This window comes from Hyaena hyaena, unplaced genomic scaffold, assembly GCF_003009895.1.
Source record: "Hyaena hyaena isolate Hyena2069 unplaced genomic scaffold, ASM300989v1 scaffold_248, whole genome shotgun sequence".
In the NCBI taxonomy this organism is placed as follows: Eukaryota; Metazoa; Chordata; class Mammalia; order Carnivora; family Hyaenidae; genus Hyaena; species Hyaena hyaena.
The window spans coordinates 1,056,155-1,080,919 of NW_024080881.1; the positions used below are offsets into that span (position 1 = coordinate 1,056,155).

General features: G+C 53.8%; 2 protein-coding genes across 4 annotated transcripts; both read left to right on the forward strand.

Annotated features, from left to right (window-relative positions):
• Positions 1-3,404: 3,404 nt before the first annotated feature.
• DPF2 (double PHD fingers 2) lies at positions 3,405-17,317 on the forward strand. 2 transcript variants are annotated; one of them, XM_039244846.1, is made up of 12 exons: positions 3,482-3,513; positions 7,896-8,056; positions 8,484-8,591; positions 8,922-9,085; positions 10,298-10,390; positions 10,555-10,633; positions 11,123-11,164; positions 12,190-12,327; positions 12,450-12,578; positions 12,691-12,803; positions 13,898-13,979; positions 15,986-17,317. In XM_039244846.1, the coding sequence occupies exons 1-12, from the start codon at positions 3,482-3,484 to the stop codon at positions 16,060-16,062; spliced, it is 1,218 nt and encodes a 405-aa protein (XP_039100777.1). In that variant the 3' UTR covers positions 16,063-17,317. The 2 variants fall into 2 exon arrangements, with proteins under 2 accessions (XP_039100778.1, XP_039100777.1); XM_039244847.1 differs by lacking the exon at positions 11,123-11,164 and having other exon boundaries at positions 3,405-3,513.
• A 1,533-nt stretch (positions 17,318-18,850) lies between these two features.
• Positions 18,851-22,197, forward strand: TIGD3 (tigger transposable element derived 3). 2 transcript variants are annotated; one of them, XM_039244873.1, is made up of 2 exons: positions 18,851-18,955; positions 20,460-22,197. In XM_039244873.1, exon 2 carries the CDS (start codon positions 20,479-20,481, stop codon positions 21,898-21,900), a length of 1,422 nt encoding a protein of 473 aa, XP_039100804.1. In that variant the 5' UTR covers positions 18,851-18,955; positions 20,460-20,478; the 3' UTR covers positions 21,901-22,197. The 2 variants fall into 2 exon arrangements, with proteins under 2 accessions (XP_039100804.1, XP_039100805.1); XM_039244874.1 differs by lacking the exon at positions 18,851-18,955 and adding an exon at positions 19,465-19,520.
• The last annotated feature ends 2,568 nt before the right edge of the window (positions 22,198-24,765 follow it).

Genomic DNA, 24,765 nt, shown 5'->3' on the forward strand with positions numbered 1-24,765 from the left:
AAAGTACCTTATGCTAAAAAAAAAAAAAATTAAGTATGCCTTAGCCACAAGCCCTCACAAAAGCTGGATAAGCCACTGACTACCACATTATCCTTTACTGGTTTCCCTAAACCTGCTTGCATCTTTGTAAATACTTATTTTATTAAGCTCTACTCAATTTCCCCATCTAAAAAATAATAAAATTATTAATCAATAATTAAATTATTAAAGAACCTATGTACCCACTACCCAGATGAAGAAAAAGAACATTACTATAGGGGTTCCTGGGTAGCTCAGTTGGTTGAGCCTCGGACTTCAGCTCAGGTCATGATCTCCTGGTTCATGAGTCTAAGTCTTATTTTCAGCTCACTGCTGTCAGCACAGAGCCCACTTTGAATCCTCTGTCTCCAGTCTCTCTGCCCCTCTCTGCTTGTGCTGTCTCTCTCAAAAATAAACATGGGGCTCCTGGGTGGCTCAGTCAGTTAAACGTCCAACTTCGGCTCAAGTCATTTTCTCACAGTTAGTGAGTTCAAGCCCCACATCAGGCTCTCTGCTGTCAGCGCAGAGCCTGCTTCGGATCCTCTGTCCCTGGGGCGCCTGGGTGGCTCAGTCGGTTATGCGGATCCTCTGTCCCTCTCTCTCTCTCTGCACCCCTCCACTCTGTGTGCTCTCTCTCTCTCTCTCTCAAAAAAAATGAACAATAAAAAATAAACATTAAAAAAAAAGAACATTCCTAGGACCTCAATAGCTACCTCTTGCCCCCTCTTGTCATTATCGTCCAAAGATAACGCGTCTCCTGAGTTTTCATTCCATGGACTAGCGTGCCTATTTCTGTACTTTTATATAAATGGAACCATGCAATATGTCCTTGTTCAAAACTGGCTTCTTTTCTTCAATATTAAGTTTTTGAGATTCATTCACATTGTTGTATAACAATAACTTATTCTTTCTGTTTTGTTCAATCTATTGTACTGTTTTGGGTTTTGGGCATTGGGTTTTTTCCAGTTTGGAGCTATTACAATGAATGCTGTGGTGAATATTCTTGTGCATGCTTTTTGGTGTCTGCATCTGCAAGGGCAGTTGCTAGATCATAGGATTTGTATACGTTCAGCTTCAGTGCTAGCATACTGTCTTACTTAGCTGGGACCGCTATAACAAAATATCACAGACTGGGGGGCTTAAGCAACAGACAATTATTTCTCCCATTCTGGAGGCTGGCAAGTCCAAGATCAAGGTGCCAGCAGATTTGGGTTCTGATGAGAGCCCACTTCCTGACATAGACATCTGCCATCTTGTTGTGACCTCACATGGCCTTTCCTCATAGAGAGAGATATCTGTCTTCTTCTTCTTCTTCTTATAAAGGCACTAATCCCATTAAGAGGGCCTCACCCTTGTGACCTCATCTACAGCTAATCACTTCCAGAGGCCTCAACTCCAAATACCATCATATTGGGGCTTAGGGCTTCAACATATGAATGGGGAGAGCACAAATATTCAGGCCACAGTACATACTGTACTTTTTTTTAATGCTTATTTATTTTGAGAGAGAGGGAGAGATAGAGGTTATGTGCACAACACACACACAAAAGTGCAAAAGCAAGGGAGGAACAGAGAGAGGGGGAGAGAGAGAGAGAACCCCAAGCAGGCTCCATGCTGTCAGTGCAGAGCCCCCACACGGGGCTCGTTTCCATGAATTGGGAGATCGTGACCTGAGCCTAAACCAAGAGTCAGATGCTTAACTGGCTGAGCCACCTGGCGCCCCATGTACTTTTGATTCCTGCTTTGGAGTCACTTCTGATATTCTCTGTCCTGACAAGCATTCGGTTCCTAGGGGTAAAAGAGTGTGTTGTCTCTGGGTTTTCTTTCAAGCTGCTGGTACCTATTCTGCAAATGTGGTGCAGGGTAGGCAGTGACAGATAGCCCACAACGCTCTTCTGCCAAAAATGATCTTAAGGCACAGCAATGCTAAGAGGTCTCTTGATTCTAAAATATTAATATGGAGGAGAGGCCAGGGAGGGAATATGCACATCCTGGGATTCATGGGATAAGGTATATGTCAAAGACCAAAGGCCATGCCCCGAGGACTGTGACAGTTAAAAGTGGAACAGAGGACAGAGAGTCAGCAAAAGGGGCTGAAGGAGCTGCCAGTGTGGTCAGAGCACAGCTGGAGGATGTGCATCTCAGAGACCCGAAGAAGAGCTTGAAAAAGGAGGGGGAAGATGAGTAGAGCTATTGGGTTGACAGGCCAATGAGGATGGAGACGAGATCTCTAAATGTGTTGAAATGAAGGTCCTGGTGTCTTTGTTAGGACCTGTTTCAATGAACTAGGGGGAACAGAATCACCATTAAGCTGGGCAAAAAGGGACTTGGAAGTAAGTCAACAGAGATGGGGGTATAAACAGAAACTTTGCTGTGAAAGGGGAAACAAATGCGGTGATAATCCAAGGCAGACATGGGCTGAAGGAAGGCTCCAATTTTTTTAATGTTCATTTATTTATTTTAAGAGAGAGAGAGAGAGAGAGAGAGCACGAGCAGGGGAGGGGTGGGGACGGGGGAGAGAGAATCCCAAGCAGGCTCCACACTGTCAATGCAGAGCCTGATGCAGGGCTTGAACTCACCAGCTGTGAGATCATGACCTGAACAGAAATCAAGAATAGGACACTTAACTCACTGAACCACCCAGGTGCCAGAAGAGCTCTGATTTTCTAAGAGGATATTAAGCCATGTTTGTACATGAATTTGCATGATTCGGTAGTGAAGGAGAAATGCATGGCACAAAAGATAGCTGCAGAAGAGAAGTTCTTCACGGCCTGAGTGGAGGGACGGACGTAGGAAGGATGGGAGAAGTGGCTATCATTTCAGTTGGTGGCTGGGTTTGGTGACAAGATGGTGAGGTAGCTTCTGCCAAGGGTCCAGTGTTCAGAACAAGGAACTGCTTGTTCTGGACGTTCTTGCAGTTCTGGACGTTAATTTTCCTCTCCCTAAATGGGCACTTGATTGGTGATGGGGGAGGGTACGGGGGGGGGAGTGGAGTGTGCACCATCATCCCCCTCCCCGAGCCCATGAGTGAGGGCAAAGGGTTAACCAAAAGGTTAAAGGTCGGCGAAGTAGCAGAACGCATGTGCTCCGTCTAGTCCATCTAGCCCATCTCTGGGCCTGCCGGTTTTCGCCAGCCTTCATTTCATCATCTCATCAATCCTCTCATTTCTGCACGGGGCCAGATCCTCTCTCGCTGGCCCCGCCCTCCCAGTGGAAGACACCGGGCTCGAGCTGGAGCCCCCGGAGCGCGCGCCCGTCCCCACCGCGCCTGCGCATTGGGCTCCCTCGGCTCCCCGGGCCGGGCGGACCGTCCCCGAGGCTGTTCTCCTTGCCTCGCTCTCGGGCGCGCGCGCCCGGGCGGCGCCTGCGCAGAGGAACGAGGAAACCGGTTCCCCGGTGCGGTCCCGGCGCCTGCGCGCTGAGGGCTCCGGGCCTCCCGGCCTGAGGGAGAGGAGCAGGGAAGATGGCGGCTGTGGTGGAAAATGTAGTGAAGCTGTGAGTAGTCGTTTCTTTCTCTCCTAGGCCGGTGGGGGGTTCTGGTAAGGGGCCTGGGAGTAGGGGGCGGTGCGGGAGGGGACGAGGCGGAGGGAAAGACATGCCCCAGAAGGCGTCGTTGCGACTTGGTAGGGAGGGCAACAGGAGACTCCGAGAAGACGTTGCGCTTCTTTGGAAACTTGTGGAGGCCCTGAGGGGGGCACACGGGAGCCCCTTACCGGTAGCCTCCCTGCGGGGCTGTGCGGTCTGAGCTTTCCTTCAGGCTCGCAGTGTCCCGAGCATGGCGCCCCTGTTGCGTACGAGCGACAGACTGGGTGCGCTCTCGCGACCAGACGCCTCGGTCCGGAGGGGCCGGGCCGTGTCCCCCGCGAAGCCCGGCCGCCGACCCCTCCCCACCGGCCGCCTACAGCCGGTCCTGGAGCAACAGGCTCAGCAGCCCTGGCGCAGTTAAGCACCGCGGAGCTGTTTTGTTTTAACAGCCCCGTGACGTTCCCGGAGGGGCGGGGGGAGGTCTTGAGGATATGCGACCCCGAACCAAAAACCTTCTTGGGAAGCATTTGTTGAGGAGCCGATCCAGAAGAGCGAGAACTTCAGGGGAGAGAGGGAGCCTTTGCGCCGGCCAGTGCGGCCACCAAAAAACGGGAACTGGACGGAGGCCGTCCAGGACGCCTCTGCCGCGCAGAAGGGCATCTCGGTGGGCAGGCTGCGCTGTGCAGCCCCCCTGTGCCAGGCAGGTGTCGGGCAAAGTTAGTTCGTGGTTCTTGGGGAGAATGGAGAGTGGTCTGTTGGCTGCGAGTTCAAGATGCTTTGGGACTTGATGTCACCCAGCCTCCTCCGCGAAGATTGCAATGGGTTCATGCCTGCTGGGCGGAGAGAGCAAGCTCTTTTGAATGGGTACTTTGGGCTGGGTGCAGCCGCAGGAAGATTGAAAGGTGTCTAGCTGGCGGGGCCGGGCTTTTGGATTTTGACCGGATGAATTTTGACCGGATGACAGGGTAAAAGGTTTGGCATTTATTCTGAGGGACTCACAGCTTCTCATCTGCCTTTGTGGTGGGCTGAGCCCCCACTCTTCCCAAGAGCCTTTCTAAAGAGTAGGTTGCTTCCCCCTTCTCTGCCTGGAGCCTTTTCGTTGAGAATGCGTTCCCACTTCCATTAAGCTAAGTGCCTTCTCGGCTTGTGGGGTTTTTTTTCTTTCTTTTCTTTCTTTCTTTCTTTTTTTTTTTTTTTTGACTTGCTTTCAGCTCCATCCTGCCTCCTCTTTCGGCTACCCCTCCTTCTAACACTATTATCTTTCTCTCCGATCTGCCCACTCCAGTTTCCCCCAGCTCTTTCTTCAGGCTGACATTTCCCTCAATTTAGAACTGTCGCTGTTGATCTACCATTTGTATAGTTATCCTTCCTGACTCAGATGTTCTTTCTTTGTTTCCGTGCCTTTCTCTTTGTTGATCCCCCCCCCAACACACACACACACATCCCATTTTAAGGGGAGGTTTTACAAAGGTTTCATACTTCCCAGGAAGGAATCCCAGGAAAGGATTTCCTTAGAAATCTTACCGTACTGGGGGAATATCAGATTTGGAGAGTTAATAGGTTATGAGACTTGATGTTGGAAGACTTTCTTCAGGGAAATAGAGTTGCCAAGCCTTTCGTGTGGTGCTAAAAGGGAGGAGTTGCCTGTTTATACAGAGCATGACTTCTTATTTCTCTTCAAAGAACTACAGAGATGGTGAGGGTCACCACTCGTTACTGAGCACTAGTAACTTTCTCCTCTGTTGTAGCTGCAGAGGGCTGTGAGCCACAATTAGCACATTTCCCTACAGAACTTGCCCTTTAAGAAGGGGCTTCTACTCTTCGTCTACCATTGTCACCCTGGAGAGAGATACCTTTCTGGAGCTTCTCTGGATCATGGTGTACCTGCTCTTTGAACAGCTGAGATGATACATCGAGGTCAGGACTACTAGCGCATCTTTTCTGATTTGCATCTTGTTCTGGAGGAAGAATCTTCCTGTTTATAAATGCTCTCATTCTCTCTTAATCTCTCCTCATCAGATCCTCTCTTCCCCCAGCTTAGGTGTTTCATTTGCCACTTCTCTGCTCACGAGACTGTTTGCGCCGCCTTCTGAAATCCCACTAACTGCAGGAGCTTTGATCGAACATCTCTTACTCTTTCGCCCCAAACCATTTCTAGCCTCCTTGCTCTGACTTTGAAGCCCAAAGTCTGTCTCGCCCTTCCTTCCATTTGACTTCCAGTGTCAGTATCAATTCCCATCAGCAGAAACAAAGGAGCTGCTGCACTCAGCCTTGTTTATCCAGTTTTCCTCTGCGTGGTAAGGACATGGCTGCCTCCTAAAGGCCAGCTAATGTGAGCCTGTTCCCTTCTCTTTACTCTCCGACACAAGATCCACGCTTCCCTCAAATTGTAGTCATTACAGCTCATTGAATCAGGCCAGGCTGTCTTGTGTTGTCATCGTCTTGTATGTGGTGTGTGTCTTTGCTTTGGTACATACTAAGTAAGCTGTGCCTAAATAGTCTGTTATGGCTGCTGTGAGAGCCTACCCTGCTCCCCTCCCTTCCCAGAGCTTGAGTTATGAACATAAGCAACAGAGACATACTGTGTCCAGCTTCTCATGCTAGCGGTCTCCCTCACATAGAATATGGTAGAGCTTATCTAGTCCCACCTCCCCAGTCTGTAGCAAAGGAACCAGAACTCCACGTGGGTTGATGAAATGTCCAGTTTGTGTGGTGACTTGCAGCCATGCAAGGTCTGCTTACTCCCAAGTCAAGTCCAGATGTCCCAAACACCCTTGAGGGTGCTGGGGATAGTATGGCAAAGAAAATACCTCTGCCTTCGGTTTAATTTTAAGATTGATTGAATATGTAAACATGAATCATTTTAGTTTAAGCTCAATTAATAAAGTGCTTGTTAAACTGTAAAGGATGAAAACAAGATTGTTTCTCTATACATGCTTCTTAGAACCTGGCACTGTACAGTTCTTCTGCTTTTTAAAACACTTAAAGGTTTACCCTTTTTTTTTTTTTAAGTTTATTTTGAGAGAGAGCACGTGCGCACAAGCAGGGGAGGAGCAGAGGGAAGGAGAGAGAGAATCCCAAGCAGGCTCTGCGCTGTCAGGGCAGAGCCCAGTGTGGGGCTCAAACCCATGAACCGCAAGATCATGACCTGAGTCAAAACCAAGAGTCCAAGGCTTAACCAAATGAGCCACCCAGGCGCCCCAAGGTTTACCTTTGATTTAGATTTCAAACGGAGTCTTGGAGTGAAGGAAGATTTACATTTCAAGCTCAGTCTTTGGAGTAAATAATTTGATGGTGGGAATGGAAAAGGGCCTAGGATGGGCCTCTGAGCAAACAGGTTTTGTATCACTCTAGTAGTACTGAGTAAAAAAAGTAGGCTTCAAGGTAGTTCAGGTATTTTCAGATGTTTTCCATTGACTGTAAAATCAGTATATAGAATTAATTAGTTGGCTAAATACACGTCCCCCACCCCACCCCTGCTATCCAAAAGTAAAGTGTTCCTATGAAACTGTTCATAAGCTGAGATGGCATAAAGCAAAGAAGCAATTACCACTTCTTGAAAGTAAAAATCTCTCTGAATCTCTTCTGGTTAGTGAAAACAGTTACTAATGTAGGTCTTTTGTCAAAGTGAAATGCCATAAAGGAAACTGTCAGATAGTGGGAGAAACCTGCACATGGTTCAGAATCCAAAAGATAAAAAATGGCATAGAAGAGAAATTGCCCCCAGTTTTTCTCTCTGGAGGTCTACAGTTTCTTTTCCACCTCTTGTTACATGAATGGTAGCATCTTATAACACTTCTTGGCACTGTACCTTGCTTATTTTTTCCTAGTCATCTTGGAGATTGTTTGATATCCATACATGAAGAGTTTCCTTCTTTTTCTTGAATGGCTAAGTAGAATTTCATGGTATAGATATGCTGCAGTTTGTTAAATATGTTTTAATAAGACCCCCCTAGACCTTGTTGAACCCTTTTCCTCATTTGTGAAAAGAAGCTAACCTCTTCTTTTCAGTCCTGAGGGTCAAGGGAAACCTCATCTTGGCCAGCACAGGGCTGGACTCAAGAGAGGCACAGAGTGAACATTAGTTTCTTCCTCTCTCTCTGGGTTAGACTTAAGTCTGATTAGACATGAGAGATCATGGGTTCCTGATGGTAATTTATTTATAAAGTGCCTTTCCTCATAATGGCTTAGTGAAGGGACTTGGTGTCCCATGAGGCAGAAATGGAGACAAATAGGACCGAGCCATGATCTCCCAGTCCCTTGAACCTTCTGGGTTCAAGAAGCAGATGGCAAGGGAGGGGTAGCTCGGTGCCCTGTGCTCCGCCCTGCCCTGATCTTTGTCTTCCCCGCAGCCTTGGGGAGCAGTACTACAAAGATGCCATGGAGCAGTGCCACAATTACAATGCCCGCCTCTGTGCTGAGCGCAGCGTGCGCCTTCCTTTCTTGGACTCACAGACTGGAGTAGCCCAGAGCAACTGTTACATCTGGATGGAGAAGCGACACCGGGGTCCAGGTGAGGGTTCACACTCAGAAGCACAAGGAAGGAGCTTTCTCAGCTTAAGTGATGAGCCAGCTGAGAGGGTTTTCCTCACTGCTTTCCCCCCACTGGATGAATATGCTCTTCCCTTGACTAGAAGCCCAGGGGGGGATGGAGCAGACAAGTTCATACCAGCATCTTTGTTTCCTTCAGGGCTGCCCTACTGAGGCTGTCATTGGGCTTCTGGGAAGCTAGATGTTAGCCAAGGCCCCTGAGTCTACATCCAGTTTTCTTTTGCATAAACTTTCTCCTCCTGCCTGGGCCTTCACTGTCCATGTTCCTCCCTTGCTCTAGAACCCAGGGCTGGGATGGGGTGGGGAGGGCTGCTCATCTAGAAAGTGTTTGCTGTTATTGCCTGGGACTGGGTTAGAGCTTGACTTTTCTCCCTTTCCTTTTTCCACAGGATTGGCCTCTGGGCAGCTGTACTCCTACCCGGCCCGGCGCTGGCGGAAAAAGCGGCGAGCCCACCCTCCCGAGGATCCAAGACTTTCTTTCCCATCTATTAAACCAGGTAAAGCACACTCCTCCCTGAGCAGGGGTGTGGCCTGCTGCATGGTAGGAGGCCTGCTAATTACCTGTTATAAGCCAGGCCCAATGCTGGATCCTGAAGATACTAAAATGAGTGAGAAGCCATTCCTTCCTTTAAAGAACTCAGTCTAATAGAGGAGACAGGTAAACAGATAGTTATGCTGCCATGTAAACTGAGGTGTCTTGTTTGGTTCCTGGGCAGCCAGAGACCAAAAGACAGTGACTGGCCTGTGGCTGGCCTCGCACTGTGTAGACCCAGAGCGGTCTGCTTTCAGCCCTTCTGAGCCTCGCCTCCTCCTGACCTTGCCTGCAGACACAGACCAGACCCTGAAGAAGGAGGGGCTGATCTCTCAAGATGGCAGTAGTTTAGAGGCTCTATTGCGCACCGACCCCCTGGAGAAGCGAGGTGCCCCGGATCCCCGAGTGGATGACGACAGCCTGGGCGAGTTTCCTGTAACCAACAGTCGAGCACGGAAGGTACAGGATTAACACTACGGCTAAGGGAGTTTTGATAGAAACTGGCCTCCTCTTCATCAGAGGCCACGCAGTAAGCAGAATGGAAGGCAGAGGCTGTGGGCCAGGCAGCAGGCCCCTGCCGTTCTGTTCCTGCTTCATTCCCTGATTAGCACTGGGTACTGACTGGCTTTGCTTTTAGCATCCCATTTGTCCTGTTCCTTTCCTTCTAAGGACAGACTCCTTCATCTTTTGTCGCAGATGGTTTTTGGTGCCTGGGGTTACATGGATGAAGCAGACCTGGTCTATAGGGAAGACAAAACTATACATAGAAATACTAAGAGCTAGGGGCGCCTGGGTGGCTTAGTCGGTTAAGCGTCCGACTTTCGCTTAGGTCATGATCTCGCGGTTTGTGGGTTCGAGCCCCGCGTCGGGCTCTGTGCTGACAGCTAGCTCAGAGCCTGGAGCCTGTTTCAGTCTGTGACTCCCTCTCTCTCTGACCCTCCCCTACTCACGCTGTCTCTCTCTCTCTCTTCCTAGAAATAAATTTTAAAAAATAAAAATAAAAAAGAAATACTAAGAGCTAAAAATACGGCAGGTGATGTGCTGAGTGCTTTCCCATTACTTTCTCTATTATGAAGTAGGTACTGTGGCCTCCGTTTCACATGCAGGGAAGTTGAAACAGAGTAGTTAAAAAAAGAAAACCTTCCTATAAGGCCACACAAGTAAGCAACAAAGTTCTAATTTAAATCGAAAGATTGGGGGTGCCTGGCTGCCTCAGAACAGTGTGCAGGGTCTCAGGTCATGAATTCGAGTCCCACATTGGGTATAGAGATTACTAAAAAAATAAATAACTAAAAAAAAAATCTAGGAAGTGAGATGTCAGAGGGAAGGGAACCATTGTCAGGGTGCTCCTAGGGCAGCAGGTCAGAGGCAGGAGAGGGCACAGCTCCCTGGGGTACCAGCAAAGACTTTCTGACAACATGGCATTTGATTCAGCCCCTTGGAGATGGCGAGGAAGGCACTCCAGGAGAGCAACATGAAAGGGCAGGAGAGCCCAGAGCATTGCAGTGAAGGGCTGGGACAGCAGGGTGTTGAAGGGCAGCAGTAAGGCCGGAGGCCGGAGCAGAGGGGCCACCTGACAGAAGGGGTTGTGGGCGGCCTGCCCAGTCCCGTCGTGTGGGAGCTTCTGGATGTATGTTGTATCTGCCCATCCTAATCCTCCTGTCCATTCAGCGGATCCTAGAACCAGATGACTTCCTGGATGACCTTGATGACGAGGACTATGAGGAAGACACTCCCAAGCGTCGGGGCAAGGGGAAATCCAAGGTGAGAGCCGAGGTGCTGCCTGCAGGGGACCCCGTGGAGTCCCTCTGCGTTATTGCTTGTTGTTGCCTTTTTTTCTCTTGTGAAATTAGCAGCCACTTCCTGGAGAGCTCAACTCCTCAAGCTTAAACATCTCAGTAAGGACATCATTTTGTTCTTTTTGGCAGGGTAAAGGTGTGGGCAGTGCCCGGAAGAAGCTGGACGCTTCCATCCTGGAGGATCGGGACAAACCCTATGCCTGTGACAGTGAGTGCCTCGTGAGTGGGTGGGTAGTCCTTGCCTTGGACCCAGCCCCTGCTCAGGATGTGAGAGAAGGGAGGGTGTCGTTCTTGTTCAGAGTGGTAAAGTCAGCCTTGACACCGTCCTGCCTGCCAACAGGAGGCCCCGGCCTCTGCTCCGCCGTGGAGGGGGCCTGCATGCTCTGGGAGAGATTGCTGCTGTCCCCGGGGGCGGGGTGCCGGGGGTGGGGGCACACTCAGCAGGCAGAATCGGCCTCTCGATAGACCACTTCCGGGTCTGCGGGCCCCAGTCAAGCCAGGGCTCCCGGAGTCCAACACTGAGTTTTTCAATGTTTGCTGTCCCCCTTTTCTCTGACTCGCCCCACTTCTGTTCCTCCACCCTGGGAGCGCCATCGCCGCTGGTCTCTCTCTCGTTTGCTCCGCTCTCCTGCTGCTGCTGCTCCTGTCTCAAGTGTATCAAGGCCTTCTTCTCATGACTTTTCTTTCTGTCTTTCAGATAGTTTCAAACAAAAGCATACCTCGAAAGCGCCCCAGAGAGGTAGCTCTCTCAACTTTTCAGACTATTGGTTTTCCTGTCCCTTTCCCTCCTCCCTGTTTCTCCCACCTTTCTCATCTCCTGTGGTGCTGGTGTAAAACTCTCTGGAATGGCATGGGGAAGGGAGCGGCGGGCTTTCTGTTGTGCTCCACTCCTCCCAGTCCCGGAAGCTGCCTCTGCCGCTGCTTGTCTCCCACGGACTGGCTCCGAGGGCTGCTCGGCCCCGCTGCATGGGGTGGCTTCAGAAGCATTATCAGGAACCCGCTACAACAGATCCCTTTGCTTCCCCTTCCCCAGAACAGACACATGGTGGTCAGCTAACGTTTCTCACCGTCTCGCCACCTCCTCCCGTCCTCTCCCCGTCCCTTCCTGCCGGCCCCTTGCTCTTTCTGGTGTCACTGCTTAAGAGTACGAGATGCCTTGTGGAGATCTGCTTTCCTGGCTGGTTGGCAGGGGGTGGGCAGGGCACTGATGTGAGAGTGTCTTTGAATTGCCTTGGGGGCCAGATACCCCAGTGGACTCAGTGGATAGGTGATCCCCAAGTGATCCACTCCCCACTCCTCATTGGGCAGAGATGAGCTCTGTGGTATTCACGGGGTAGCTTGAGCTTCCCACGTTGACTGAGAGGTAAAAGCAAGTTTGGGATCTCTTCATTACCTTTATTCCTCCTTGCCATGTTGCAAGATTGTAGAAATTCCCTTTCCTTCCTGATGCAGAGCTCCCCGGACTATCCCCAGGCCAGGTGGTAATGGGACAAGGGGTCCGCCTCCCAGACAGCCAGTGTGGAAGAGCAGAGGTGGCCATGGGCTGGGGGTCAGCAGGGGCAAGAGCCACGGAAGCCGGAGAGCCCCGGGGCCTACCGCTCCTAGCCGAGGAGAGGTGGCTGTCACTAAAGGCCTGTCTCAGACAGAGCCTGTGGGGGGCAGGGTGGTCGCCTCTGCCTCGGGGGGCACCCCGCAGCTCGGAGGGGCCAGGATGCAGCTCTCTCGGATCCTAATGCCTTTCTCTGCACTCTTCTCCCCACTCAGTCTGTGGAAAACGTTACAAGAACCGGCCAGGCCTCAGCTACCACTACGCCCACTCCCACCTGGCTGAGGAGGAGGGTGAGGACAAGGAAGACTCGCAGCCGCCCACCCCGGTTTCCCAGAGGTCGGAGGAGCAGAAGTGTAAGCTGAGGTGTTGGAGGTGGGGCAAGCGGGAGTTGGCCTGCTTACGTAGAGCCCTCCTTGCAGGGATTTGGGGTGGCTTAGAGGCCCCCGAGGGTGTCGTCAGAGTTCTCTTTCTGTAGCCAAGAAGGGTCCCGATGGATTGGCCCTGCCCAACAACTACTGTGACTTTTGCCTGGGGGACTCCAAGATCAACAAGAAGACAGGGCAGCCGGAGGAGCTGGTGTCCTGCTCTGACTGTGGCCGCTCAGGTACCTCCAGCCCAGGGCCGCGGGCAGCCCCGAGGAGCCCCGGGCAACCTGGCCCCCTGCGCCCCCCTCCCTGTCCCCAGCTGTCTGTGTCACGTGCTCCCGCCTTCCACAGGGCACCCGTCTTGCCTGCAGTTCACCCCAGTGATGATGGCCGCCGTGAAGACCTACCGCTGGCAGTGCATCGAGTGCAAGTGCTGCAACATCTGCGGCACCTCCGAGAACGACGTGCGTGTCCCCCCCACCCCGCGTGCCTGGCACCGGCCGTCCGCGGCCCGTGCACGGGAGCCTCCTCTGAGAGGGAAGCAAGACCCTCCCCAGCACCCCAGTGAGAACTTTGAGTCCTTTGCTCGGCAGGTGCTCACTGAGTGCCAGCTTAGTGTCAGCCGCCATTCTAAGCACCGAGGACACAAGACGCACGAGGCTCCTCCCTTCATGGGATTTATCCTCTGGTGGGAACAAGCGGTGCACGAGGAGATGAGTGACCCTTCCCTGGGGCCGTGAAGAGAGTGAGCGCGGTGGTGTGGCAGAGTCGCTGGATACTACATGTAGGTAGTCAGAGCTGGCCTTACCGAGGAGGTGACGTTGGTGTTGAGATTTGGATGATGCAGAGGAGCCAGTCCAAGAAGGTTTGTGGGTACAGCGTGCCCAGGGGAGGAGCACCAAGTGCAGAGGCCTAAGGCAGACGAGCCAAGTGTCCCGAGGCAGCTTGGCCAGCCGGGGCCTTCCTGCAGCGGGAGCACAGGAGGAGGAGAGAGCGGAAGGCGGCCATCACCAGGTCTGAGGATTTCATCCGGGGGTGATGTGCCCCAATATTTTTAGAAGATACCTAGTCTGTAAAGAATAGAATGTAAGGGACGAGAGTGGAGGCCAGGAGCTGAGTTAGGGAGCTGGTAGGGTTCAGGTGGCATGATGGTGACTCAGTTTGCATGGAGGACAGCCATTTTCTTTTTTTTTTTTCTTTAGTTTATTTTGAGAGAGATTGAGCCAGCATGAGTCGGGGAGGGGCAGAGAGAATCCCAAACAGGCCTCCCACTGTCAGCCTGGAACCTGACTCGGGGCTTGAACTTGTAAAACCATGAGGTCAGGACCTAAGCCGAAACCGAGTCGCACTCCTAACTGACTGAGCCACCGAGGTGCCCCAGGACAGCCGTTTTCTCTCCAGAAGTTCCCAAGTCTGTTCTTACTTGCCACCTCCCTGCCCCCTCTTGGAAGTAGCCATGGAGTCTGCAGAGGCGCCCACCCCTCCCCTCCCCCAGTGGCCCGACTGAGGCCCACTGGTCACTCACCTGCCCCTTCCTCTCCCACCTTGCCTTCTCTAGGACCAGCTCCTCTTCTGTGACGACTGTGATCGTGGCTACCACATGTACTGTCTCACACCATCCATGTCTGAGCCTCCTGAAGGTAGGTTGCCCTGATCTCTTACTCAGAACAATTATCTTATTTGTCACCTGGCAGATCACTTGTACAATAAATGAGTTCTCGGTGATCTGTTCTTCTAAATCAGGGAGTAGATACTTTGCCTTCACTCAGAATGCTTTCCTACCATCTCAGTTTCAAGGGTTTAATGTTTGCACGTTGTCCCTAGATACATTTAGATATGCAGAAAATCCCCAGCCCAAGAGAAAACAGATGCTGAGCAGAAAACATTTACCAGGAGTGGTTTGTTTTCCTCCAGCCAGTCCAGAAACTCCATTGATAGTTTTTCTGATGTGAGGCTTTGGTGTCAACTCTTGGACTTGACAGGTTTGAGTGTCCATATCATTTCTCTTCCGTTGCCTGGACTAGGAAAGTGTTAAATCTGGAGCGTGAATGGGTCACTGCGCCCCTCTGGTAGTTTGCTTAATAATGCTTTGAGTTTGTGGAAGCTCTTTGGCCAAACCAGTGGTGGCCCCAAAAAGTGGCTGCCTCTCTGAAGTCCCCCTCCCCTTCCAGCCAGATCTCTGTCCCCAGGCTCCTCCTTTATAGAAATCCGGAGCTTGCTCAGGAGGGTGTGAGTGCCTGGTTTTCACTGTGCGCAGAGGATGTGGGCCAGCATCACAGACCAGAGCAAGTGGCCCATTGTGTGGTTAAGCTGATTCGTAATAGAGGTCAAACTGGTGTCACCCCCTAGGGAAGGGGACACTAACGAAGTCTGAAGAGTCCTTTGGCAGCTACGGGGGAGCACATAGCTACTGTCCTCTCTCGTGCTCACTTTACAAATCTACTTGGATGAAAAGTCGTGTGATCTGTGTTTTATTTTTTTAACTGTGAAATATTAATTTATAGACCAAATTCTACGTGAACTGTACAAGGGCCTTCCTAGTGAAGTACTGTCAGACGCTGAGGTAGTGAAGAGCTACAGGCAGCTGGGGGAGAACCCTCTAGAAGCCATGAGGTGGTCTAGGCTCTAAGTCGGGTGTCAGCAAACTGCAGCCCATAAGCCAGATCCAGCCGCTGCTAGTGTATACAGCTCACAAGCTAAGAACGGTTTTTACATTTTTAAAGGAGATTATAAAAAAAGACAAACATGGAACCGAGACTATATGTGGCTCACAAAGCCGAAAATATGTAGCACTCTGGCTGGCTGTTTACAGAGAAGCCTGCCAGCCCCGGTGGTATTGACCTTCGGGTTACAAAGGACCTTTTTCCATTTTGAGAGTCCTAGATCGCTGAAGAGTTTATAAAAGGTGTGGATTCTGTCCCGCGTACACATCCACATATACGTATGTACAGTTACATTTATGATTTTAAGGCTACAAGGGCTAATTTTGTTTCTAAAAACAAAACAAGAACACAACATTAATAAATATTAATAAGCAAAGTATGAAACAGTTATTTTTCTGACAAGGGACATTTTTTCCAGTTTTTTGGTGAAGTAGATCATAGCAAGTTGGGTCATCACAGTTTGCCCCTTTTCAGCTCTCTTCAGTCCTCAGCATCATCTCAGACACCTAGTGACGGTGGCAAGCCCGTCTCCTTTCTGTGGTTTTCACAGAAAGCCGGCTTAGTGTGGAGTCAGAGTTGGTTTCTCTAGAGCCACTATTCGTGATCTCTGCTCTGACCGTTGGGGCCATGAGAACAAAGGCTGGTTCTTCTGTAATCACAAGTCTAAACTGGAGATGCCTGAAAAAATCCTGTCTTCCCAGGTGCCCCTAGAGATTCTCATTTACTAGGGCCAAGAGGGCCTAGGAGTCTGTATTTGGAAGTAGTCCTCCAGGTGATTCTTTCTTTCAGCACCAAGAATTCTTTCTCATGATATTTGAGGCCCTAGAGGTTTCTCGTAGTTCAGGGTAACTGTGAACGTTCACTGCGCAGAACCTCTCTCCCACACGTAGCTGGTCCAGCTGCTGGAAGGAGGTGTGCGGAGCTGAGGGGCGCCGCGCTAGGGCCATGTGGGCCCTGTCCTGACCCTTTCTGCTTCTCTGCAGGAAGTTGGAGCTGCCACTTGTGTCTGGACCTGTTGAAGGAGAAAGCTTCCATCTACCAGAACCAGAACTCCTCTTGATGTGCCCCCCCGCCCCGTCCGGCTACCCCCCTCCCCTCCCCCTCATGCATCTAGGGCTGTTTCTCTCCTCCTCTCTTGTTTTTCACGCCCACCTCTCCCCTCCTCCTCTTTCACAAGTCCAGAGAACCTCGGGTGGTCGTGCCAATCTGCCTTTGGCAGCAGCAAGCTGGGGTGGCAGCTCTGGCCACCCCTGGCCCTAGGCCCTCAGGGAGAACGGAGCAGCACACTGCCCCGAGGCGTGCCTGCGGCCCAGCTTCTCACTGCTCTCCGTGCCGTGCATTCACTCTGCCTGCCTTGGGCCCCGGCCCTGGTGATCACAGGGTTCAAACAGTGTCCTCTGAGAAAGAGTAGGAGAGCAGCTCCCCTTTCTCTCCGCTCTGCCTCCGCTCCAGTCCCTGGGGTGTTGCCATCCCCTAGAGGGGAGCCAGGCCAGGGCCTCTTCACCAGGAGCGGCTGGGGGCGAGCGGCTGGGGCGAGCTGAGGCAGCGCTTCCGTGCGCGTCGTGCTGCTTAGCCTCGCTGCCCCCTTCCCCTGGACCGGCCCTCCGCGGCCCTGTCTTCCTGCTCCCCAGGGTCCTTTGCCTGAGCCGGGATGCTCTTGGTCACCCTCCTTGTTCGGTCCTGTCCCCCTCACCCCACCCCACCCCAGGGGGAGTAGCAGCTTCACCTGATTCTTCTTGTGCTCACCTGGCTCACTCCCAGGCGGTCTCTAGTGACCGAAGCATTCCCCGCCCTTGGAATTTCCTGTCTTCTGCCTCCCCTCCTTGTTCCCTTTGGTTTCGTGGGGAGAGGGGAAGAATCAGGGGGCCAGGCCAGCAGCTTGGGGGCCACAGGGAGACGTTGGATAATGTGCCTGTTTTTTAACTCGATGAAAAAGCCTACCTCCGAAATCCCCCTTTTTGTTCTTTCTGGACCTGGACTTTCAGCTCCTGCCCTTAACTGAATTGGGAGCCTCTGCCTCCTGCTCTGTGTATCGTGGCTCCTGGGTCACAGGGAAGCCACACAGACCTCCCTTTCTTCCCTTGCACGCTCGCTAGCAGCTGGTAAGGTCTTCACGCCCTGATTCCTCAGTTTTTTGCCTGGTGACACTGACATGAGATAGTGGGGGGGACAGTCCATGCCAGGACACCCTGGAGTGGCCTTCCCCTTAGCTGTGGGCAGGCCCTAATTCACGGTCGCTTTGGAGTTGAGGTGTCTTTTCTTTCTTTAGTTCCTGTATTCTAAACATTAGTACAAATAAACGTTTTTACGCAGAACTCCCTGCTGCATGGTTTATCTCCTGACTCCCTTCCCTGGTTAAGGAGGTCATTTCATCCTAAAACTTTCCTAGGACAGTGGCGTTTATTTAATCCCGAATTAAAATTTTTGCCAAACTCCAGTATTTAAAGCATATATAAAAAATTGAGTGTTCTAATTCTTAACGTACATTTGTGTTACAACACAACTATTCCTTGTTATGAAAGACAGAGAAGGGGTTGCAGTTAATACAAAACTTGGGTTAAAGTCAACTTCATCCTGTTTCTGTATTTGGGTTGGTTTGAAGGAAATTCTGCTTGACTTGTATATGCAAACGGTGACAGGTTTGTAACGGTTGGTCTTGGGATTTCAGGTACTTTACATGGGTTCAGGAGCTTGATTATTATATACAGATAAAACAGTCACAAGAAAATACTACAGTGGAACACGTGAAAGCTTTGTGTGTATTGCACACAAGGAGCAGAGAGACCCCTCACTCGGCCTTGCTTGCCTGGCACACACTCCTGTAGATGTGGTGCACATGAGCTCAGCCCCCATGCCGCTTTCCTGGGGACTCATCTACGTGCACAAAAATGAGTTTCCTTTCTTTGCAGCTGACTTTTTTTTTTTTTTTGACAGCTTCCATAATGGATCTTCTCTATCTCGCTTGAGTGTGTGTTTTGAAGTTCTTAAACTTTTTTTTTTTTTTAGTTGAGAGAAAGAGCGTGTGCAAGTGGGGGAAGGGCAGAAAGAATCTGAAGCAGGCTCTGCACTGTCAGCATGGAGCCTGATGCAGGGCTCGAACTCACGTACCATGACATCATGCCCCAAGCCAAAGTGTGACACTTACCCAACTGAGCCACCCAGGTGCTCTGAACTTAAACTTTTTAAGATTTGAATCAGTCAGTTATCAACCCACTGAGGTATCCTTAGCGTTTTTTGAAACAGCCTGAAAGCCACTGTTACCCACTGGAAGCCAGTGGCGTAGACCATTGCATTCAATAAGTAAGCGGGGTCCTCTGGGCTGGGAATTTGGGTGGTAACAAAGCACATCTCTTGTCCTTAGGTATTTTACACGGAAGTAGGCCAGAAGCAGGTGGAGTAAAGCAATGATCGTTGGTGGCTGAGTAGTCTTCAAGAGTCAGAAAAGAAACGTGAAAAGAAAAATGTAAAAAAAAAGATAATGCTGTAGCAGCCATAAGTGAGAAATTTGGGAAGGGCTCGCAAGGGATGAGATTTCGGATGGGACGGAAAGGGATGGAAAAAGAATCAGCCAGTAGGATTGGGTTGGGGAGGGAACCCTGTGAGAAAGGCAGAGTGATGGGGACTCTGTGTGGCCCCCCTCCCATCTGTGGCCCCAGGCTTCCCATCAGAGCTAGAAGCGGGGGAGGGAATCAAGGCTGGAAAGCAGGCTGAGGTTGAGGGCCGTGAGCGCCCCGCCGCAGGTTAAGGTGTCTACATCCGCTTGCTAAGAACAGGCAGGACTGAAGGTTACCGAGGACGGGACTGGTAATAGATCCTGAGTTCAGAAACCTGAATCTTGCCAACAGTTACCAAAACCAATAAAACTTGGACCTTAATCGCCCTAAATCGGAACTGGCCCACGCAGGTGGTCATCCCTAGCTGGACAGATGGACGTGAGACCAGCGCTGTCCATGGTAACAGCTTTTGTGTGGCTTAAAGCTTTCTTCCATTTTTCTCACAACCGGTCCGTGAGGGGTGTCAGCCCTGTTGGGTAGATGAGAAAGCTGAGACTGACTAGGTCACTGCCAGGAAGGCCTTGAGACGCCAGGTCTCTCCCGCGCCCACGCTGCTGACTCCCGCCGGGTCTTGGCTCCGCCTCAGAGCCCCTCACGCTGGAGGCCCCGCCCCTGGGAGGGCCCCGCCGCTTCCGCGACGTCCAGTGAGACTTGGCTGGGGGCGGGACGGGACGTCATTGAGGGCCAATCTGATTGGGCCTGGGCGGGGCTGCGGCGGGTGGGAGCCGAGCGGCTGCACCGTGGTCTTCCCAGCCCGGGGAGAGCCCGGCGCGGGCGGCGCGCACGGGCCGTGCTGTGCGCGCGCTCGCCGCCCGCCACCTGCCACCGCGCAGCCCCTCGGCCCACTCCGCCCGGCGGGTCGTGGCGCCCGTCCCTCCTTTGCCCTCCCGTCGCCGCCCAGACAGGGGCTCGGGAGCCGAGCCGAGCCGGGGCAGGGGCGGGAGCCGCGGGACGAGCGCCTGAGGTGGGTGCAGAGCGGGAAGCAGGGAGGCCGGGCCGGCGGGCGCCTGGGTACGCCCCGCCTAAGGACCCCGCGCTGAGGTGGGGAGAGGTCGGCCAGGTGGCGGAGCTCGGCTCCTGGCCTGCCTCGGTCCCGGGCGCTCGGGTCCGCGCTCTAGTCCCCCTCCCAGGCCACCACCCTCCCCTCTGGGGACACCTCGTCCCTCTCGCTGCCTGCGGCCTCCTCACCCCTCTTGCCGTTTGTCGCCTGTGCACCTGGCGTCTTGGTCTTGTGCTCCCACTGCCTCTCCAGGCCCGACTCCTCCGCCCCCCCACCCCCAGTCTCACCTCCTCAGGACCCAGCACCAAATCAGCCTGGCTCCTTCTGCTCCCGTCCGTCCCTCTTTGTCGTCTGTACACTTGTCACCTCAACTCTGTTCACCTACTCCGCCCCCCTACGCCCCCTTAACCCCCCCTCCCCAACATCCAGCCCAGGCCATCATCCCTCTCCGCTTTCCAGGGACGCCTCTCCCCAGCCCCGATTGTCCCCTACACCTGCCCCACTCAGCCCCAGCCCCATGTCCTCCCCCATCCACACCCCTTTGTTGTCTCTGCCGCTGTCCCCTTGGCTCTATCCATCCTTCTCCCCAAAACCCCAGCCCAGACTCCTGCTCCGTCTGACCAGCGAGCCCCCTCCACTGCCCGGTTCTGTTCCGGCATTCGCCCTGCCCTGCGCCCGCGCACGGCTCGCTCAACCTAGCCATGCCCTTCCTTCCAGCCCAGCCCTCTGAACACCCACCCAGTGCGCCCCGCACCCTCTCCGGCCGGCCCCGCCTTCCCTGGTGTCTCCCCCACACCAGCCTGCTCCCCTGTCCCCGTATAGCCTCGTTTCCCGCCGGTGCCCCTCTGCCGCCCTCCCGGCCTCAGCCGCCTGTGCCCGGCTCACTGTCTGCTCCCCCGGCAGGTGCCGCCGCCGAGAAGCCATGGAGCTGAGCAGCAAGAAGAAGCTTCACGCCCTCTCCCTGGCCGAGAAGATCCAGGTGCTGGAACTCCTGGACGAGTCCAAGATGTCCCAGTCGGAGGTGGCCCGACGCTTCCAGGTCTCCCAGCCCCAGATCTCCCGCATCTGCAAGAATAAGGAGAAGCTGCTGGCGGACTGGTGCAGCGGCACAGCCAACGGCGAGCGCAAGCGCAAGCGGGAGTCCAAGTACAGCGGGATCGACGAGGCCCTGCTCTGCTGGTACCACGTGGCGCGGGCCAGGGCCTGGGACGTGACGGGGCCCATGCTGCTCCACAAGGCCAAGGAGCTGGCCGACGTCATGGGCCAGGACTTCGTGCCCAGCATCGGCTGGCTGGTCCGCTGGAAACGCCGGAACAACGTGGGCTTCGGGGGGCGCCACGGACTCGCACCGCCGTTCCCGCCTGAGCCCCCTCCCCCGGGCCCCCCGGCCCAGGCGCAGCCTCCTCTTTCTCTTAAAGACTTCTCCCCGGAGGACGTGTTTGGCTGTGCCGAGGTGCCTCTGCTCTACCGGGCGGTGCCGGGCGGAGGCGGGGCGCGGGCCGGGCTGCGGGTGCTGCTGTGCGCCAACAGCCGAGGCACCGAGAAGCGGCGCGTGCTGCTCAGTGGGCTCCGGGCCGCGCCGAGGTGCTTCTTTGGGGTCAGCGGTGAGGCCCTGCCTGCCTCCTACCACCCCGCCCCGGGCGTCCCCTGGTCAGAGTGGTTGGCGCACTTCGACAGGGACATGGGACGGCAAGGCCGCCAGGTGACCCTGCTGCTGGCCGCCCGGGTGGTGGAGGGGGTGGCCGGCCTGCCGGGCCTCCGCCACGTGCGGCTCCTGCCCCTGGCCGCTGACGGCAGCCCGCCTTCGCTGCCCGGCTCCGTGGTCCGGGCCTTCAGGACCCACTACCGCCACCGTCTGTTGGGCAAGCTGGCCGCCGTCCGGAGCGACAGGGACGGCGTCTCGCTGGCCGAGGCCGCGGCGGGCATCACGGTGCTGGACGCGCTGCACATGGCGGCGGCCGCCTGGGCCAAGGTGCCCCCCCAGCTCATCGGGAGCAGCTTCGTCCAGGAAGGGCTGGCTCCCTGCAAAATGGCCCCGGCCCCAGGCCAGGCCGCCTCGGAGATGCCGCCGCCAGTCCCCGGTGGGCTGAGCCTCGAGGAGTTTTCCCGCTTCGTGGACCTGGAGGGTGAGGAGCCCGCGTCCGGAGTGTGCAAGGAGGAGGCAGGCACTGAGGACGAGGAGGGGGCCTGGGAGGATGGCCCGGGGCCCCTGCCCACCAAGGCCGACGCCCTCCGGGCACTGGGCACGCTGAGGAGGTGGCTGGAGTGCAACGGCACCTCCCCGGAGCTCTTCGAGAAATTCTACGCCTGCGAGGAGGAGGTCGAGCGGCTGTGCGGCTCGTGAAGGGGTGAAGGGCCCCGAGCTGCTCGCCGGAGCCCCTCCTCTCCTGTTTCCCATGGAAACGGCCCCACTAGGAAGGCAGCCAGGAGGCTGGGCTCTTTCCCGTGGAAATGGAGCTTCTGGAAAGGTGTGGAAGGGAGACAAGCGGGCAGACCAGGTCGACACTCTGAGAGAAAGTTGTCCAAGCCTTGAGAAGGGGGTTGTGACGCGAGTGCTGAGTTTCTGAACCTCCAGGGAGGCTGGGACCTGGGCAGGTGGAATTGAGGCTTTACAGACAGGCCGAGCCCTTGAACTCTGTGTCGGAAAATAAAGGTTTTTAATCAGAAAAGACGTCAGGGTGTTATTTTCATGGGAAAGGGGCAAACAGTTTCAACTCAGATTTTTTTAAATGATTGCTGAGGCTCACCCAGCGCCGCTGTCTACGCTGTCCGCCGTGTCTGCACAGGACTCCCGGGCACGGGGGCTCCTTACCTGCCGACGGACAGACCCCGAGTGTGGCCCCAGGACATTCTGCGGCTCTGATAACTTCGCTCTCAGGTTGTGGTAGGAAGGAGGGGAGCAGGCTGGGGACAGTCGAGGGGAACCGAACGGAGCCGGAACTTGGAATCGTCATCCATTCATTTGATCATTTCACAGCCTCTCGTCAGCAAGCCTCCTGTGTGAAGAGCTTGCAAAAATAGCCTCCCTGCCAGGCAGGACCTTCCACACAGCGACAGGCTGTCACACGGCCCTGTGCCAAGTGCTGTGGCCTGGAAGAGCCTGGAAAGACTCCTGGAGGGGCTGAGCGGGAAGGGGTGGGCAGCATGGAGGCCGGCCGGGTGGGAAGAGGCACACGGTAGTGGGCAGAGGCAGGCAGTCCCTCTAGAACGCAGGGGGAGGGCTGGGGAGCAGGAGGGGTCTTCAGCCCACCACACTTGGTGGGGGGGCACCCCAAAGGGTCTCAGGGTGAGGACAGGCCATTCCTGTGGGGTCTAGAAGAACTGAGACGTGGAGGGAGAGTGTCTGAGCGGTCCCGGTGAGAGGTGGGCAGCCTGAGCCAGATCAGGATTTGAAGAGGATGAATTGGCCTGGAAAGCACATGGGCTGTGGACACAGACAGACGTCGGCCGGTGAGGAGTCAAGCTCAGGCCAAAATCCTACTGCAGCCGAAAAGGCAATTGACCCTCACCAGCCAGTGTGGGACAGCTTTCTCGGGGCGGGGGTTGGGGGGGTGGGGAGGGTGCAGTCCAGGACACAGCGTCCAGGGCAGCCACACTCATGCCCCCCTGCACGCCTGGCCCAGGCTCCCCCTCACTGGGGGCAGTGGCTGCGACACTTTGTCCCCTTTGATGAAGTACCTTTGACAACTAGCCCTTCTCTCTCTCCCTTCTGTGGTCTGTAAAGAGACAGGAGCCTTGTACTTGGGGTTCCTGACAGTTCCCCCATCTGCTCTGCGTGTCATCTGACCCTCACCCAGCATCGTTTCGTTGGAGAAAATGTAACAGCAGGCAGGGATGTCTCTTGGTGCCTCTTCAGCTGTTCTGTCATCACCTTCCGTGTGGCTCACTATCCTAACTGACCACCTGACAGCTCAGTGGCGACCATTCATTTGTAAACAGTGCTGAGGCCACCTGCCGGCTGGTTTCCCAGATCCCAGGTCCCTGAGGCTTTCCAGGCTGATTCCGGTTTTCCTACCTGTGTTAATTTCACGTGTCCCTTTTCTGAAATCCCAGTTCTTTTTTTTTTTTTTTTTTTTTTTATTTCTAGGAGAGAGAGAGAGAGAGAGAGACAGCATGAGCAGGGGATGGTCAGAGAGAGAGGAAGTCACAGACTGAAACAGGCTCCAGGCTCTGAGCTGGCAGTCAACACAGAGCCCGACGCGGGGCTCGAACCCACGAACCGTGAGATCATGACCTAAGCGAAAGTCGGATGCTTAACCGACTAAGCCACCCAGGCGCCCCAGAAGTCATCCCAGTTCTGACGTATCTCTTGTTAACTGTTAAAACCAAAAGTAAACAGTTTCTCAAGACCTGCCCAAAGCAACGAGGAGGGGGACACATCCGCGCTCTGTTCTCGGTGCCACATTCCTGTTCGGGCAGCACAATACAGCAGTCACATTGCTGACTTCTTTTATTTATTCATTCATTCATTCATTCATTTATATTTTTTTATTTGAGAGAGAGAGGGAGAGACGGGCGGAGGGGAAGGAAGAGAGAACCTCAACTGGGCTCCACACTTAGTGCAGAGCCCGATACAGGGCTCGATCCCACAGCCCTGGGATCATGACCTGAGCTGAAATCAAGAGTCAGATGCCCAACTGGTGGAGCCACCCAGGTGACCCCAGAGCTTTTATTTAATTTAAAAAAAATTTTTTTAATGTGTTATTTATTTCTGAGAGACAGAGTGAGCAGAGGAGAGTCAGGGAGAGAGGGAGACACAGAATCTGAAGCAGGCTCCAGGCTCTGAACTAGCTGTCAGCACAGGCTACTAGCTGTCAGCACAGAGCCTGACGCGGGGCTTGAACCCACAAACCGTGAGATCATGACCTGAGCCGAAGTCAGACGCTTAACCGCTTAACCGACTGAGCCACCCAGGGGCCCCTAGAGCTTTTCTTTTAAAGCCACAGGAACCCTTTCATTTCTTGCGTTGCGATCCTGTGTCATGCTTTGCCTGCTTGCGATTGACTTTGTTGGCTCATTCAAGCAGTGTTTACCAACCTCTTTGCCTGTGGGTCAGGCCCCGTTCCAGGACTCCGGAGCTCGTACAGAACAAGACAGAAAGGATCCCTCCTCTCAAAGCTCTTACTTTCTGGTCAAGGAGGATAAAGAAGAGACAAGGAAACAAACACAGTCATTTTAGATAGCGACACTCACCAGGTTGAAAGTAAAA